This window comes from Castanea sativa, chromosome 4 (assembly GCF_040712315.1).
Source record: "Castanea sativa cultivar Marrone di Chiusa Pesio chromosome 4, ASM4071231v1".
Taxonomy (NCBI): domain Eukaryota; kingdom Viridiplantae; phylum Streptophyta; class Magnoliopsida; order Fagales; family Fagaceae; genus Castanea; species Castanea sativa.
This window is the reverse complement of record NC_134016.1, coordinates 50,154,710-50,170,222: the sequence shown is the minus strand read 5'-3', so window position 1 is coordinate 50,170,222 and position 15,513 is coordinate 50,154,710. Positions and strand designations below refer to the sequence as shown.

Genomic DNA, 15,513 nt, shown 5'->3' with positions numbered 1-15,513 from the left:
GAATAGGTTGAAGGAGATCAAGCTTTTTTCTTAAGAGTGTGATATAAGTTAAGCTCCTTCAGTTTAGGAGTAAGGATGTCATTGCATTACGTTTAGGAGTTGGTCAGGGTGTTGGATGTGTCTCTCTCTCAACAACCAATCCCATTGGGTAGAAGAGCCAATTGGCTATTTTTGTTATAAAAAAAAAAAAAAATTTAATTTTTTCTCTCTTCCCAACTCCTCTCTCTCAATTGTTCTAGGAGATAGGTCAAAAACAGCTTCATAAAACAAAGGAACATATATCATATTATAATAACAGGCATAAGCATACTATTGTTTAGATACATATATAGTGGAAGCAATTAGTTAATTAGCTTCATTTAAGTTGAATGGCAAATCAGCCATTTCTTACTCCTGACTAATCTCTCCTCCATCAAAGTACTAGCTTCTTTGGATATGTTTTTCTTCAACAAGATTCATTTAGCACAAACAAATTAATAGAGTTACTTGCTCTTTTCTAGTTGAAAGATCAATAAGTGGTGCGGGCACTAGTGCTTTCTTCATGATCTGCACCACTAGAAGAGACCTCAGTCGTAGTACTGGAACTTGAAGATGATGACGAAGAAGTTGAAGAAGCAAGAGGCAAACTAGACTTGTATCCCAACATAAAATTAAAGAATCTAGGTTGTGCCACCCCAACATTCTCGATTTTGTTGTTTGAGCTAGTTTGACTAATCAGCATGTCATTGTTTTTCATGACACTTCCTTTCTTCAAATAAATGCGACAAAGAACCCAATTTTCCATTTGGACCAAAGAGTTCTGCCAGAAGTCAAACCAAAGTTTTAATAAATTCACACAAGTGATAAAAATGTGTAAGGGATGTTTCTATATAGTGGATTGACTAAAATATGAGTAACTCTATATATATATATATATATATATATATATATATATATAAGTATGTATGTAAGCTTTGTGCAAACTTTTCAAGAGTTGATCTGCCTACCAATCATCTCTCACAAACCTTGTAGTATAGGAGTGGGATTTTTGTGCACTAAGTACAATTTTGCTAGGTATGTATGCATATATAAAGAAGAATGTGTGGATGGAACTCACCTGGATTGAGTTATGTGTCTGTGGGAAAGTGCACCCTGTAGTTTCTGCATAGACAAGACGATATTCATGCATGATCCAATCAGTTCTAGATCCATGGGGAGGTTTCCCTTTGTAAAAAACCAAAGTCTTTTTCATTCCCACAATATGATTTCTTCTTGGAGATCCAATTTTTTTGTCTGTCCCAGTTGTCTTCCAATAACCAGAATTGGTTGTCCTTTTGATTCGGTTTCCATTAGGATATTTTGCTTCCTTTTGGCTGAAAAAGTACCTCTCTTGCTCGAGTTCACCTACACATACATATAAACTCCATGATTTAATTCTATATTACAAGTGTCATGGAATGCCTTGCACATTTTCATACGTACCATGTAGGAGTAAATAAACAACCATATATTATTACTTACAAGGTCAAGATAATATGTAAACCCATGCATGCATGCAACCTTGCAAATGGTGCGAAGTTCAATAACTTTTAACATGCTTTTTTATTACAAGCTATACATACATACATACATACATACATACATATATATATATATATATATATATATATGATTTTTTATTACAAACTAGCAATACTATATATATATATATATATATATATATATATATATATATATATATAACAATTAACGAACAACTTACAAATTATTTGACAAATCACTGGTCATTCTTATGGGATTATTATTTAATCACTTGTATTATTATGTATCAATTACAATATGCTACTCGGCAGTTGGGAAAATAAATGTGCAAAATTTTGTGTCCCTAGAGCTATTGTTTTATTACTGGTTAGTGAGTTTATGAGCAGTGAGCTTACACCTATAAAGCTGAGAAAATAGTTTAAAAGTCAAAAACTATTTTATTATCAAAAATAAAAATAAAAATTAGAATGATAATGTTTTTCACTAACCCGGCAATAATTCCCATGGATCAAACTTGCAAACGTTGATCTCAGGAATGACTGAAGCAGGCAATGGGCATGAGAAAACCTTGCATTTTAAGTACTGGAATACAAGCTCTTCATCAGTGGGCTGGAAGCGAAAACCAGGAGGCAATATTCTGGTTACACCTTCCTGAGTAAAACTCAACTTATCCATATGATCAAGACCTCTCTTTAGTCTTTACTACTTGGCCTCAGTCAACACAAATGAGTTGAAATCAAGCAAGCCTTGTTGTGCTTTTATAGCCATGAGAGGGTGAGAATGAGAGAGATGGGTGGCTGGGGTTGTTGAAGAAAAGAGATGCTTCTTTATCACAATAGTAACCAGATATCATTTGTATATTATGTTTGACAATTAAAGAAAGCTCATATCTCTTCCTTTTCATTTTTCAATAAGCAATGCTAAGGCCAATTTCTTTCACAACAGCTGGTATTTATTTATTTTTATTAAAATAAAATTACTTTCACTTAAATTTAATCAATTTTTTTCACATCTAGCCGTCAATATTTATTTATTATATTTGGAATAACATTACTTTTACTTTCTTTATGCATCAGCATCAACCAAAACAAACTATATTAACAATTGTAAAAATGTTATATATCTCTAAGCTTATTGTTTTTCAATGCCTAATATTGTATGATAAAACAAGTTATTAAGTAAATTGTCATTGGCAGAATTTATTAATTGTCTTCATGGTAGTTCAAAGCACATCTTACTAAAACCTCTCTGACGCGTAAACAATCAGTCAAAGATAATTGGCAGTAGCATTTCTGTATTATATATTTGATTGGTTGGAGGACCTTGGAAAAGACTTTGATGAAGGATTGTTTATCAAAGTTCATATATCCAAAATTCAACTGATAGTTCAATATGGGTTGTTGCCATGTTGGATAGAAGTAGACTAGCAGAATAGTACAACTAAGTTGAGGTCAGCTGTTGTCATGCTTACCTGCTGATCTCTTTGCAGTAAAAAAAAAAAAAAAATACACATTAAATTAACCTCAAGCAAAATTGTGCGACTAGAATGAGATGTGCCTATCTAAAGAGAGGTTATATATGCAGTTGCAAATGTGGTTTAGCTGCAAACTTTGAGTTCTGAGTACCTCCAGCATAAGAAATTATTGGGTGCATTAAGCCTTCCCCCTCATAAATATGGGTCTTATGCAGTGGAACACATATTTGAAACTTCCTTATATGTGAGAAGAATGTCTGATTTGACTAATTACACATTACAAAAACCTTAATCACTCTGTTATTTTTGGCCTAATTTGACTAACACACCAAACCTGAATCTGGATTGTACCGACTGATTCTATGCTTGAGAAACTGTGCTGAGTCATATAATATATATATATATATATATATATATATATATATATATATATATATATATATATATATTAACAGCAATTATATTACAAAGTTAAAGGCCAGATAGATCTGCTTTTTAGATGCATGTCATACTTGCACTTATAATCGTGTTATGAGTAGTTCTAGTATCACAAATTTAGTTACAACTTTTTTTACAATTTTCCTACATGACAGATTATGACTGGCTGTCTGTCATTTTCACATGAATTCGTCACTTTTTTTCTACCACTCACAGCAAACTATGCAAAAGAGTTGTGATTAAATTTATGCCACTAGATTTTTTGGTGTATTATATAAAGCTTTGGTAGTGTTTTAAATTTGAAAAGGCAATTTATGTTTGAAGGGGGAGAGGGGCAAGAATTGAACCCTTCTCTCCTTTCCCGTCCAAACATAGGGAAGGGAATTTTTTTTATCACATTTGAGTCCAAAGTCATACAGTGACTAAGTTATCAAAACGTACAGTGACTCGTAACTTTCTTTACTTTCATGTTTTCTTCCTTCAAAATTTCCTTTTTGAATAAATAATAATAATCATAACAATAATAATAAGCTGTAACTTTACTCCCACCAAAAAAAGAAGAAGAAGCTATATATAGCTTTAGATCATGAATGGATGGGTGACTCATAAAGGTTTGTAACCAGCACCTTAGCCCCACGAGTAAGCGATTTATAGAGCAACGTTTTTTTTATTTTTTAATATTTCTTATAATCAATTTTACCTTGATTTTTTGTTTTTGTTTTGCTGAACGTTGATTATTTATTTTTAAATGATTTGTTTAGAAGGAAAAGCCATAAAAGTAAGGGAAACCCATACAATTGCAAAGCCAAGAAGAGTCAACTACTTTTCTTAGTTGTGAAGATGTTGCCTTTTTTTCTCTCTCCATATGTAAGATAGCCAATTTGTTTACATGGTTTGCAAGTATTGCTTAAGACCACACAGCAACAAAAGTAATGTCTTTATGACCTTTTGGGCACAATTATTTTCAATTATCTCTCATGTCATGTCACATCTCAACACCTTTTTTTTTTTTTTTTTGGAGAAAACATATCTCAGCACTCATGAATGTCCTTTTTCACTTATATGTGTAATGCTTTTGAATAAAACTACGGGCACAGCAAAATCTAGTTGTCAAGCTACTAATAGCGAATAAAAAAAAGTTATATTAATAGTGAATTCAACCTATAACTAATAACAATTTATTATTTATGTTTTATCGTTAAATTATTGTGCCCATATCACTATTCAATTATTTTACAAATGGTCACTCTCGAATCTTCCCCACTCTCTGCAAGGAAAGTAGCCATTGGATATGACTCTCAAGATTCATCTTTTTATTTTCTTTCCTCCTCCATCCTGAAAAGACAGACTACTCAAGTTAAAGGTTGATAGTAGACAAGAAATGGAGCCTTCCTGACAATTATTCACAATATTATAAAATAAACTTGTGTTTCCTTTAGGCCTATCACGGTTCATGTGCTCATAATTTACTATATATCATGGTCTAAGAAAAAGCAAGTTTCATGCTTAATGCATAAGTAAGTTTGTGAATGGTTTTGGGACTTGTGAGTTGTGACCTGTACTGAAATCGTCTAGATCAAGTTGTTCATCAAGGTGAACTTATGCTTTGAGCATCTTTATAAATAAAGTGTCAGACATTAAGAGTGCGTTCGAATACTGTTTATTTTGCTAAAAATTGAAAATATTGTAGCAAAATAATTTTTAAATATGTGAATAGTACCGTGAATCCTATTTTTAATAAAAAAGTTGCTGAAAAAAAAAGGTATGTGGGTCCCATGAACAGTGCATGAGACCAACAAAAAAAGGCTGAAACATGCTTTTCCAAAAAAAAAAAAAAGAAGTAAACGCAGACGTTAGATACGCGTGAAACACATATCCAAATGCATAATAAGACTTGGTTTTCTTAATCGTCTTTGCTATAACCAATCATGAGGGAGAAAAAGAAGTCCAATACATATCTCCAAAAAAAAAATCACAAATGTTTTAATTTTCAACATTGCAAGAAATATTGTATGATTTGTATCATCCCACATCATTTTTAGGATCTAACCATAAATCTTCATGCATCTTTTAGGATTTAAGATCAAAATCCTTATACATATTTGACATTTTGAAACGCTCTATTTTTTGTTTTAACTATTCCTAATCTATGTTTGAATGGGAAAAGATAGGAGGACGAGAGAGAAAAGACTCTAACCCTAACATAATGCTCTGTGTTTCTTTCTCTTGTCCTCTCCTCCCCCTTCCCTCCGTCTCTCTTTGTTCGAAACATACATTAATGATTGTTGTTTATAAATCATCAAAGCAAATTGTTGTTTCAACCATATAAGGAAAAAGTTAACGAATACCTAAAAGTATTGGTTTATGAAATATTTTTAAAAATATTTTATGGAAAAAATTATTATTATTTTTTAATGGCTTTTTATTTATCCCATAAAAATGATGTCAAAACTTTCTTAAAATTATTTTTTTAAAATTATCCTAAAAGCACTTATTAACAGGACTCATCATATAACTACCATGTCACCAAATATGTATAAACAAATAAGGAATTTATACCTTAGACATTTTCGTTGTAAACACTATATATATATATAAAAGATAATTCTCCACTTTCAACTGAACTTTTATGTAGTTCAAAAATATCCCCATTAATTAAGCGTAACTTTATTTAAAAATATAGTCATAAATGTCAAATAACAAATTTCATTTTGACTTAAATAAAAAAAAAAAAAAAACTCCTAAAATTTAGGATTTTTTTTTTCCTTCACCTTCAAAAATGAAATTACAATAACTGTTTATCTCTAAAATTTATCATTTTTATTTGTTTGAAAAATAAAATATATATATTTCTAAATTATAAAATATACAAATTATTAGTTCTTATCCAAAAAAAATAGAAGAGTCTCTGAGCACGCACTCAATTCAATACACGATGCAACAAGAATTCATTATTTACTTGTGGATATAAACAATAATGATTATTGATTAATAACCAGAAGTTTTAAATGGTAACTTACAATTAATAGGGTCTGCCATTGTAGTAAAGTCCAATGGGCCTATATGTAAACTCCTACTAGGCTGTGTCAATGTAAAGCCCAATGGGCCAAGATGTACACTTACTAGGCTGTGTCAATGTAAATCTAATGGGCCTTGCCCTGGGCCCATATAAACACTCACAAATTTGATGGAAACTGGGCCCATTTCATTCGGCCCATTATCCCATCTTCCTTAGCCACCGCGTTCTTTGTATTTAGGGTTTTAGAATCAAAAGCTTTTAGGTTTTCTCAGATTTGAGGGTTTTAGTAACTGATCAAAAATCCAATCTTTCTCTTTCTCTCTCTCTTTCAATGGATCCTTCACAAGTCCAATCCGCTGAATTTGCTCAATTTCTCGCTGTAAGTTTTTTTTTTTTTTTTTTTTTTTTGTGTTTGGTCTCTCAGAAAGCTGAGGAAAATAAAACAGAAAATCTGAGGATTGAAAATATATATATTATGTTTTTAAGGATTTTGTTAAAATAGACAAAAGTCTCTTATGTTGTTTGGTAACTGGAATGTATAGTCATGTGATTTTTTGAGTGTTCTGTTTAGCTGTTCTAAACTAGGATGTCTTGTTTGCAATTATTGATTTAATATCTTTTAGTATTTAAGCTTTAACTGTTTTCAGTTGCCCATTACACTACTACTACAAACATGCACTTAGGAGGTTCTGAACCTGTGATCTTTACCATTTTTCTTCCATTAATTCATGTTGGAGGAGTGAGTGTCATTTGAGTCGGGGTCAGGTTTTATAATAAACTGGGTTATATAAGTGATTATGAGAAGTCCCAAATGAACTTGACTAGTTCTATTAGGCGCGTATGTGGCTAGCGATTTCATAGGTTTGAAGAAATGGTATCAGAACAATGTTCTACTTGTTACTTGTTAGTAGAGCCGCCATGTATGTCATGAGCTGTATGTATGGAAGGGAAAATGTGTGCAGGAGCATGGTGGAGTGCCACATGAACTAGTGACGGAGAGGTTGTAAAAATGTTGGACGGGCCTTACCACATTGGGCTAGCCTTTTTTGGAATAGAAGGACTTGGAATGTTACAATATTCAGTTTTGGATGGTTTAAACATTAATGTTACCTACTGGCTTCAGACCTATGGGCAATGATATTTTTCTTATTTGGTCTCTTGGGTCATGCCCTTAATGGTGCGTGATGTGTTAGAGGGCATGGAAGGAAGGGTGAGTTGGCAGGGGAGGTAGTGGGACGATATGGCGAATTTTTCCATTGTGTCTAATCTGGTGCCTCTGGTGAGAGAGGAATGCTCGGTGCTTTGAGGGAGCTGAAATCAGTGTGGTTAATTTGAAATATCTCTTTCTGAAGACATATATGAGTGGACTTCACCAACTTCTTTGTTTTCTGCAGAAGGGTTTCTAGATTTTCTGGACTCCACTAATTATCTTTTGTTGTTCATGCTCCTTTTGTTTTCGCATTGCCTCTTGTGTACAGCCTGTTCTTGGGTAGTTCTCTTTTTTACTTTTCTTTTTTAATGAATTACTTATCAAAAAGTCATTGATGTTGCCTCTTTGTCTATAGCCGTTCTTATTTAAGATGCTAGATGCTGAGACTTGCAGGTGGTTAAGTACAATTTTTGTACACTCTGCAACTTACTAGACAGTTCAATATAATTTTCAAGTAATAAATTTAATAGCATTACCCATATGAAAAGGAACTAATGACTTGTTATCAATAAAAATCTTCAATTTATTCAAAGAACTATTTGGCCATTTGTCACCCAACTTACCCCATGCTCCTGCATCATAAGATATGTCGGTATTGTTTTAGGACTTAACTTTAACTTGCTTGACTTTTGGACACTGATTTAGCCTGTCATAGAATTGACTTTTTTAACAATTCATGGTGGTAGGGGTGGTAGTCATTATTTTGTTGATAATATTAGGTCGTGTTAGTAGCAAGATTTATGTTCAATTTATGTGATTTGACTGAATCAGTTTGTAATGCCTTTGCAGCAAGAAGAGCAAAGAGCCAAGGTTGGCGAGATGGTGATAAAGATCACAAATGTCTGCTGGGACAAATGCATCACTAGTACACCAGGGAGCAAGTTCAGTTCCAGTGAATCTAGTTGCCTTTCAAACTGTGCTCGGCGTTATATGGATATGAGCCTCCTTATTGTGAAACGTGTCCAGAACATGCAGTGAAGGTCTAGGAGCATTGATGTGCTAACTCAATCACAAGATGTTGTTTTTGCCTATGTCCTCAGTTAAATTTTGTTGAAGATGTTTTATTTTCCTCTTATTTTTTCTTCTTTTTTCGGAAGTAGATCTTTTTCCATGTTATTGAAGCTATTTTATTAAGATGTTCTATTAACTTTATTGCACTCTAGAATCAATTCCCAAACATTTTATGATGAATAAATTTGTTAATTTGTATGGTTGTGAACAGTTGCATGAGTTTTCTGTTTAAGCCTTTCTGCAGCTTGATGGTTTGGTGGTCTTACTAAGAAGCTATAAAAATATAATATATAGTTGTGAATATGAACATTAGTATGTCTGACTTAAAAGGCAGTGACATAAATGGAGATCCCTCAAAATTTAACACAGCGACTATCTTCATGATTAATTAGGAGTGCCTTATTGTTTGTGGCACAAATCTATTGTATTTTCAGCAGAACCCCAAAGACCTCGTCCAATTTTCCTGTTGCTCAGCATTTACAATCAGGAAACAATTATAAAATCTTGAATACAAGAGGTCTTTTGGAACTGTCCGCTAAAGATGCCCCCTTGATTAATTGCAGTGACCCTTCCAATGGCTTCAAAGATGAAAAAGTTTACTAATTAGATTCCTCAGTTTCCTTGTATGATTAAGCTGCGAAATGACATTCCATCTTGTCTAGTAACTTACATGTTTGAATCACATTTTTCCATTTGAAAACAAAGACCAACATAAAACTCCAGATTTGACATGATCCTGTGTAAATATTAGGTTTTCATGTCCCCAATATTTTCATGCAATAATTTTTTCTACTAATGTATATGGTCATGTGGTACTGTCTTAATTTTCTGCTGCTAATAGGGTTTTTGTTTGTTGTAATAAGCACTCTTCCTCCTGTTGTTTTGGAGGGATGTTTGCTTTCTTTCTATCAAATGAAAATCGTGACTTATTAAAAGAAAAAATGGTTATGCAGTACTTTTATTTCTTTCAAAGAGGTTGGGAGTTTGGTCATGTAGTACTTTTCTACTGGTATTTTTGGGGCTAAAGTTAAAGGCTTATTATTATCACTTGGGGCGTAAGCCTCGTAACCTTCCACTTGAAGACAGACAGTAGCTAGCTCCCACAGTTGGACATATGACAGAAGAGTTGCTGACAAGAGGGAGTTGAAAAAAAGAAATAGGTCCTTGATGGGAAAATGGTGTTATTGGTTCGAAGAAAACACAACAGCAAGTTGGCCTTGGTTTGCACCAAGCAAACAGTGTGAAAACTGGCACTTGTGTGGCCCAAATAGTTGCAACAAAAGACCATCACTAACCAAAAAAGGCCCCTGCTAACTAAATAACAACACATTTGCACACCTGTTAATGGATGAAAACTACAAGTTGCTAACCATATGTTAACATGCCAGATACTTGGCTACAAAAACTCAAAAAGATTAATAGTAGTACTTAAGTAGTAGCCAAGCAAACATCAACAAGGCTCACAAACATAGTTACAGGTTATAACCAAACATATGCAAATGGAGTATCACTAACACTAAGATATTGGTCCAAGATAATCTTCTTTTAAACTAACCAACGCTTGAAATTCTCTCTCTACCTCAAAGCCACTTCATTCCAATCACAATGAAACGGATCACAACATCTTCTTCAATCTTTGACAGCTTGTCATTCAAGAAGACAGGGTACTCCCCAGCCACACACCAGTAAAGCAATGTTTTTCACAGATCCACAACACAAGAAGACCCCATGCTTCAGCACCTTGTGTGCAACGCCCTCTAAAATATCTCCTTGGAAAAGCTTGAAGTTGATGCAGCTAAAAAACAACCGGGAACAGTACATATCTAGTGTGCTGTCTCTACCCTCTCCTATGCTCTCCAGAGCAGTGACAGCAAGAAAATATCCAAGCTCCTTAGTGGCCTTCCTTATACAAGGTTTCCCATCAGGGGTACAGTAATTGACCGCTGAAGCAGCAATCCTTTTGCATCCAGATTTTCAGTAGGGATTATCACATTTTAGGGCAACTCTACTTTGAGAAACATTTTTTTTCCTACACCTTTCATAAACCAAAAGAATAATACGATAACCATGAGTGTGCAAACTCAATTTAAATTTTGCGAAGTGTCCCACTCTCTGATAATACAGTCATCAAAATAAAATAAACAGTTGCAAGGATGGACCATACAAATATGCAATAGCTGAAAGAAACCATTGTATTAAAAATTCACAAGACTATATGGGAAATCACCAAAAGATCATAAGCAAATATTTGAGGACTTCATGTATCATATAACATTTTTTTTTTTAATTTATTTATTTTTATCCATTGAAGTAAAGACGGTGGATTTTACAGAGAACAGAAAAGCTGCAACATTTACCAAGCAGCTGTTTCCACAACCATGAGAAAGATCAGTAAAACTAATTAGAAAGATAGGACTTGCCAACATGTATCATATAACATGTTATAAACCAATTATAAAAAAAGAAAAAAAAAATCATCTAGCATGTTATCAACTATTTGAGTTTTTCAGCATTGTATAGACAGAAGCACACAACAGCTTAAACAGGGCAAGGTGGTGGTGGTGGTGGTGGTGGTGGTGTGAATGAGGTGGAGCAGTAAACAAGTGGTAGAGCAGAATTGGTAAGAAATAACATCTATGGTCATAAATGAAGTGTGGCTTTGTAATTTTGTTACAGTGAGGCAATGCCATGTGGATGATGCTGATGATTTGCTTGTTCTTGTAACAATAGTGATGTTTATATTGGTGAAGGGAGGGGGAATGTGTGATTCGTACTAGTGACTCCACTTCACGAGACAAGATCCACATCCTATGGTCTTGGCCGATATGAAAACATATGCTAATAATTAATAACTAAATTATAGCTGAAAATTTATCATTTGAGTTTAGATAAACTAATTTTCACTTGAGAACTATAAAAATAAGATTCACCATCATTGTATAGTCAAAAACAAGTATGGAATTTTTACTGCAAATGGACTATTTCTGTTATCAATAAATTACAACATGTTAATTTGATATCTTATGAACTTATTTACAAACTTGCACAATCCAATCTCAAGTATATATAAGCACATTTCTATACATTTTTACATATAAAATATAACATTAAATATACTCAAATCAAGTCTCATACTCATGAGTTTTTTCATGAACAAATTATAATATTTGGGCTTGGATTTTTTTTATTTATAAGTAAATAATGTTCAATTCAAAAAAAGTTGAAAGAATACAAAAACCAGAGCACATAGGCAGTGTGCTAAGGTCCTACTCCTAAGGACCCATCAAAAAGACAAACTATAAAGCATGGAAAGTACAACTATCTAGCAACTCAGGCAAAAAAGGAAAAATAAAAAACTTACAAAGTATTTGTCCACTCAAACAAAATCTGGAAACAATCCAATCACAAGTATATATAAGTACATTTCAATACATTTTTACATATAAACTATAACATTACATATACTCAAATCAAGTCTCATACTCATGAGTTTTTTCATGAACAAATTATAATACTTGGGCTTGGATTTTTTTATTTATAAGTAAATAATGTTCAATTCAAAAAAAAAAGTTGAAAGAATACAAAAACCAGAGCACATAGGCAGTGTGCTAAGGTCCTACTCCTAAGGACCCATCAAAAAGACAAACTATAAAGCATGGAAAGTACAACTATCTAGCAGCTCAGGCAAAAAAGGAAAAATAAAAAACTTACAAGGTATTTGTCCACTCAAACAAAATCTGGAAACAATCCAATCTCAAGTATATATAAGTACATTTCTATACATTTTTACATATAAAATATAACATTACATATACTCAAATCAAGTCTCATACTCATGAGTTTTTTCATGAACAAATTATAAATATTTGGGATTGGATTTTTTTTGTTTTTTTATAAGTAAATAATGTTCGATTCAAAAAAAAAGTTGAAAGAATACAAAAACCAGAGCACATAGGCAGTGTGCTAAGGTCCTACTCCTAAGGACCCATCAAAAAGACAAACTATAAAGCATGGAAAGTACAACTATCTAGCAACTCAGGCAAAAAAGGAAAAATAAAAACTTACAAAGCATTTGTCCACTCAAACAAAATCTGGAAGAGAGAAAGCTTCAAGTCCCGAGCTTGAATTTTTTAATGGCCAAGCCTAAAACCAAGCTTGAGTTTGCCTCATTTTGATAAATAAACAAACATAAAGAAGCTTTTTCCTGAGCCAAAAAGCACTAAGCACTACTAATGACTCTCATTAAAATACCTACAACATAGCTTTCATTTCTGTGAAACACCCATGAAAACCAGAAAAATACAAACTTTGTCTACCAAAAAAGAACCCCATTCTTTTTTCTTTTTCTTTTTTTTGGTGAAAAGACAATATCATAAAAAACTAAGCAACAAGACAAGGTTCAGGACAAATCTTGTTAGAGTACATCCCATTGAGGTCTCCCTCAAAAACATCTAACATGTCCACAGGCGGACTATCATAAAAAAGAAAATCAGCATTCATCCTAAAGCTCATCCTAGCTAAACCATCAGCACGTTGATTCGCTTGCTGAAGCTTTTTCCTAAGCCAAAAGGCACTAAGCACTACTAATGACTCTCATTAAAATACCTACAACAAAGCTTTCATTTCTGTAAAACACCCATGAAAACCAGAAAAATACAAAACTTTGTCTACCAAAAAAGAACCCCATTCTTTTTTCTTTTTTTTGGTGAAAAGACAATATCATAAAAAACTAAGCAACAAAAGGTTCAGGACAAATCTTGTTAGAGTACATCCCATCGAGGTCTCCCTCAAAAACATCTAATATGTCCACAGGCGGACTATCATAAAAAAGAAAATCAGCATTCATCCTAAAGCTCATCCTAGCTAAACCATCAGCATATTGATTCGCTTGCTAGAAGCAGTGCTTAATACGAACTTGATAGAACCGTCCAAAATAGGGAAAATAATGTTATTTACATAAGATAAATTCCCTAGAACATCTACAATGGACTTGGCATCCAGCTCAATTTCAAGACATTGAATATTTAAATTGCAGCAAAGTGTAAGGCCCTCTCTAAGCCCCCACAACTCAGCGGCAAAACTGCTAGTGACCCCAATCCGCTTGCTGAACCCAACTACCCACTGCCCATTATCATCCCTGACCACCCCTCCGCAACCAGCTAGGCCGTAAGAACCCCATTCCAACTCTAGCTAATAAGATATTTTCTCATGGGGTTATTTTTAGACTTGCAGAAAATAGAAGCAGCAAAGGAAAATTTCAGTCTCATGCCCATTAAGAAAAAAACTAAAATGTTTTAGTACAAGCATGTAACTCAATCATTGAGCTGGATCTCGAAGACCCACTTGCTCTAAACATATAAAAATGCAGACTTTATTCACAAAAGCCTCAAACCCTTGTAGTTTCAAACACATAGTAAATTTTAACATTGGCATTATGGCATTTCTGAATAAATGGATGCTTACCCATGTAAATGCATGTTAAATAAAACTCTTTCACATACAAAAGGAACTAACTTTTATAATATTACAGGGAATAATCCAAAGCATAAAAATAAAAATAAAAAATAAAAAATAAAAAAAACTTACTCATATTTCTAATTTCATATATAAGACCCAGTAACTTCAATCAAATATGAAACAACTTCACAAGCTTTGTTCTAAAGGAACAAAAAATATTGAGAAAAGAAATCAGTTTTGGGGTGAAGAAGAACACAGACAGGAACAAAACATGGGCCTTGCTTTGTTATTTGTTTGAGACTGAACCAGTGTTTTAAAAAGAAGCCCGTTTTTTAGACCAAAATCTATTTGATGGCCCCAAAAAGCAAAATGAAAAGTGAAAGGACAAAAGGAGGTCCTACCGGGAGTCGAACCCAGGTCGCTGGATTCAAAGTCCAGAGTGCTAACCACTACACCATAGAACCCTTGTTGAGATGAGATAAGAAATTTTATTATTTAGCAGCTAGCAATGGTAGTCCCAATATGGATTTTCTTTTTTATTTATTTTTTCCTGATCTGCCCAATACCGAATTTTAAAGTCTACAATAAGAATGCAAACATAAATTCATTCAGCAAATAATCCAGTTCGATAATTTGCTATTCATACTCATTTATTTAATGCCAAATTCAACTTTAAGTTCTAACTTAATCATTAACTAGTCATTAACCCGTGCGATGCACAGGAAAACTATTGATTGTGGAAAAAAAAAATCCAATAATGAATAAAGAATTTAAGCTATTACTTTTAAAAAAAAAAAAAAAAAACAATGAATGAAGAGTTTGAGCTATCACCTATGCAATTTGTTTTGTGCATTTCAGTTAGACTTTAGACAATAATAATATGGTTATTACTTCTACTATTTTTGGGCTGAAATAAGTTTTTTTTTTTCTTGAATTGAAATAAAGTTATTTGTTTACTATTTTTTTATGTCGGAATTTATTTACTATCATTGTTAAGCTAAAATATTTAAAAATGATTATCTGATTATTTATTTTAAAAAAATATTTTTATAAAATGATGTAATGGCAGTTTTTTGAATAAAAAGGCATGTGATGGCATTGTAAAGGGAACTTCCTAGAAACTTCCTTTCTACCCCTCCCAAGTGTCATAAATGTCATCTCATTTATTTTTTTTTAACTCTTTTCATTCCTCTTCTCAAACTACTCAAGCGTCTACAAATCTATAACACTCCTCCTTCGTCTCATCTTTTTCACTTAGCTTTTTTTTTTTTTTTTTTTAATCGGTTTTCTTTTCTAACGTCCACACCATCAAATCCAAAAGAAACTACTCAGTGAAACCACATTCTTCATTTAGCACAAAAATTCATATTCTGTTCGGAATGA

The 15,513-nt window shown here is 32.9% G+C and overlaps 2 protein-coding genes, 1 non-coding gene and 1 pseudogene across 3 annotated transcripts; 1 reads left to right on the top strand and 3 right to left on the bottom strand.

The window, feature by feature from the left end:
• Positions 1-264: 264 nt before the first annotated feature.
• On the bottom strand, positions 265-2,253 carry LOC142632167 (NAC domain-containing protein 83-like). The gene is made up of 3 exons (XM_075806579.1): positions 2,010-2,253; positions 1,097-1,383; positions 265-799 (listed from the first exon to the last, which is right to left on the bottom strand). Exons 1-3 carry the CDS (start codon positions 2,194-2,196, stop codon positions 509-511), a joined length of 765 nt encoding a protein of 254 aa, XP_075662694.1. The 5' UTR covers positions 2,197-2,253; the 3' UTR covers positions 265-508.
• Positions 2,254-6,677: 4,424 nt separating this feature from the next.
• LOC142631606 (mitochondrial import inner membrane translocase subunit TIM8) lies at positions 6,678-8,883 on the top strand. Its single transcript, XM_075805811.1, has 2 exons — positions 6,678-6,831; positions 8,452-8,883. The coding sequence occupies exons 1-2, from the start codon at positions 6,784-6,786 to the stop codon at positions 8,638-8,640; spliced, it is 237 nt and encodes a 78-aa protein (XP_075661926.1). The 5' UTR covers positions 6,678-6,783; the 3' UTR covers positions 8,641-8,883.
• Positions 8,884-10,014: 1,131 nt separating this feature from the next.
• On the bottom strand, positions 10,015-10,856 carry LOC142630915 (DNA-directed RNA polymerase V subunit 7-like; annotated as a pseudogene).
• Positions 10,857-14,522: 3,666 nt separating this feature from the next.
• Positions 14,523-14,594, bottom strand: TRNAQ-UUG (transfer RNA glutamine (anticodon UUG)). Its single transcript has one exon. It is a non-coding gene; the product is annotated as a tRNA-Gln (tRNA).
• Between the last annotated feature and the right edge of the window lie 919 nt (positions 14,595-15,513).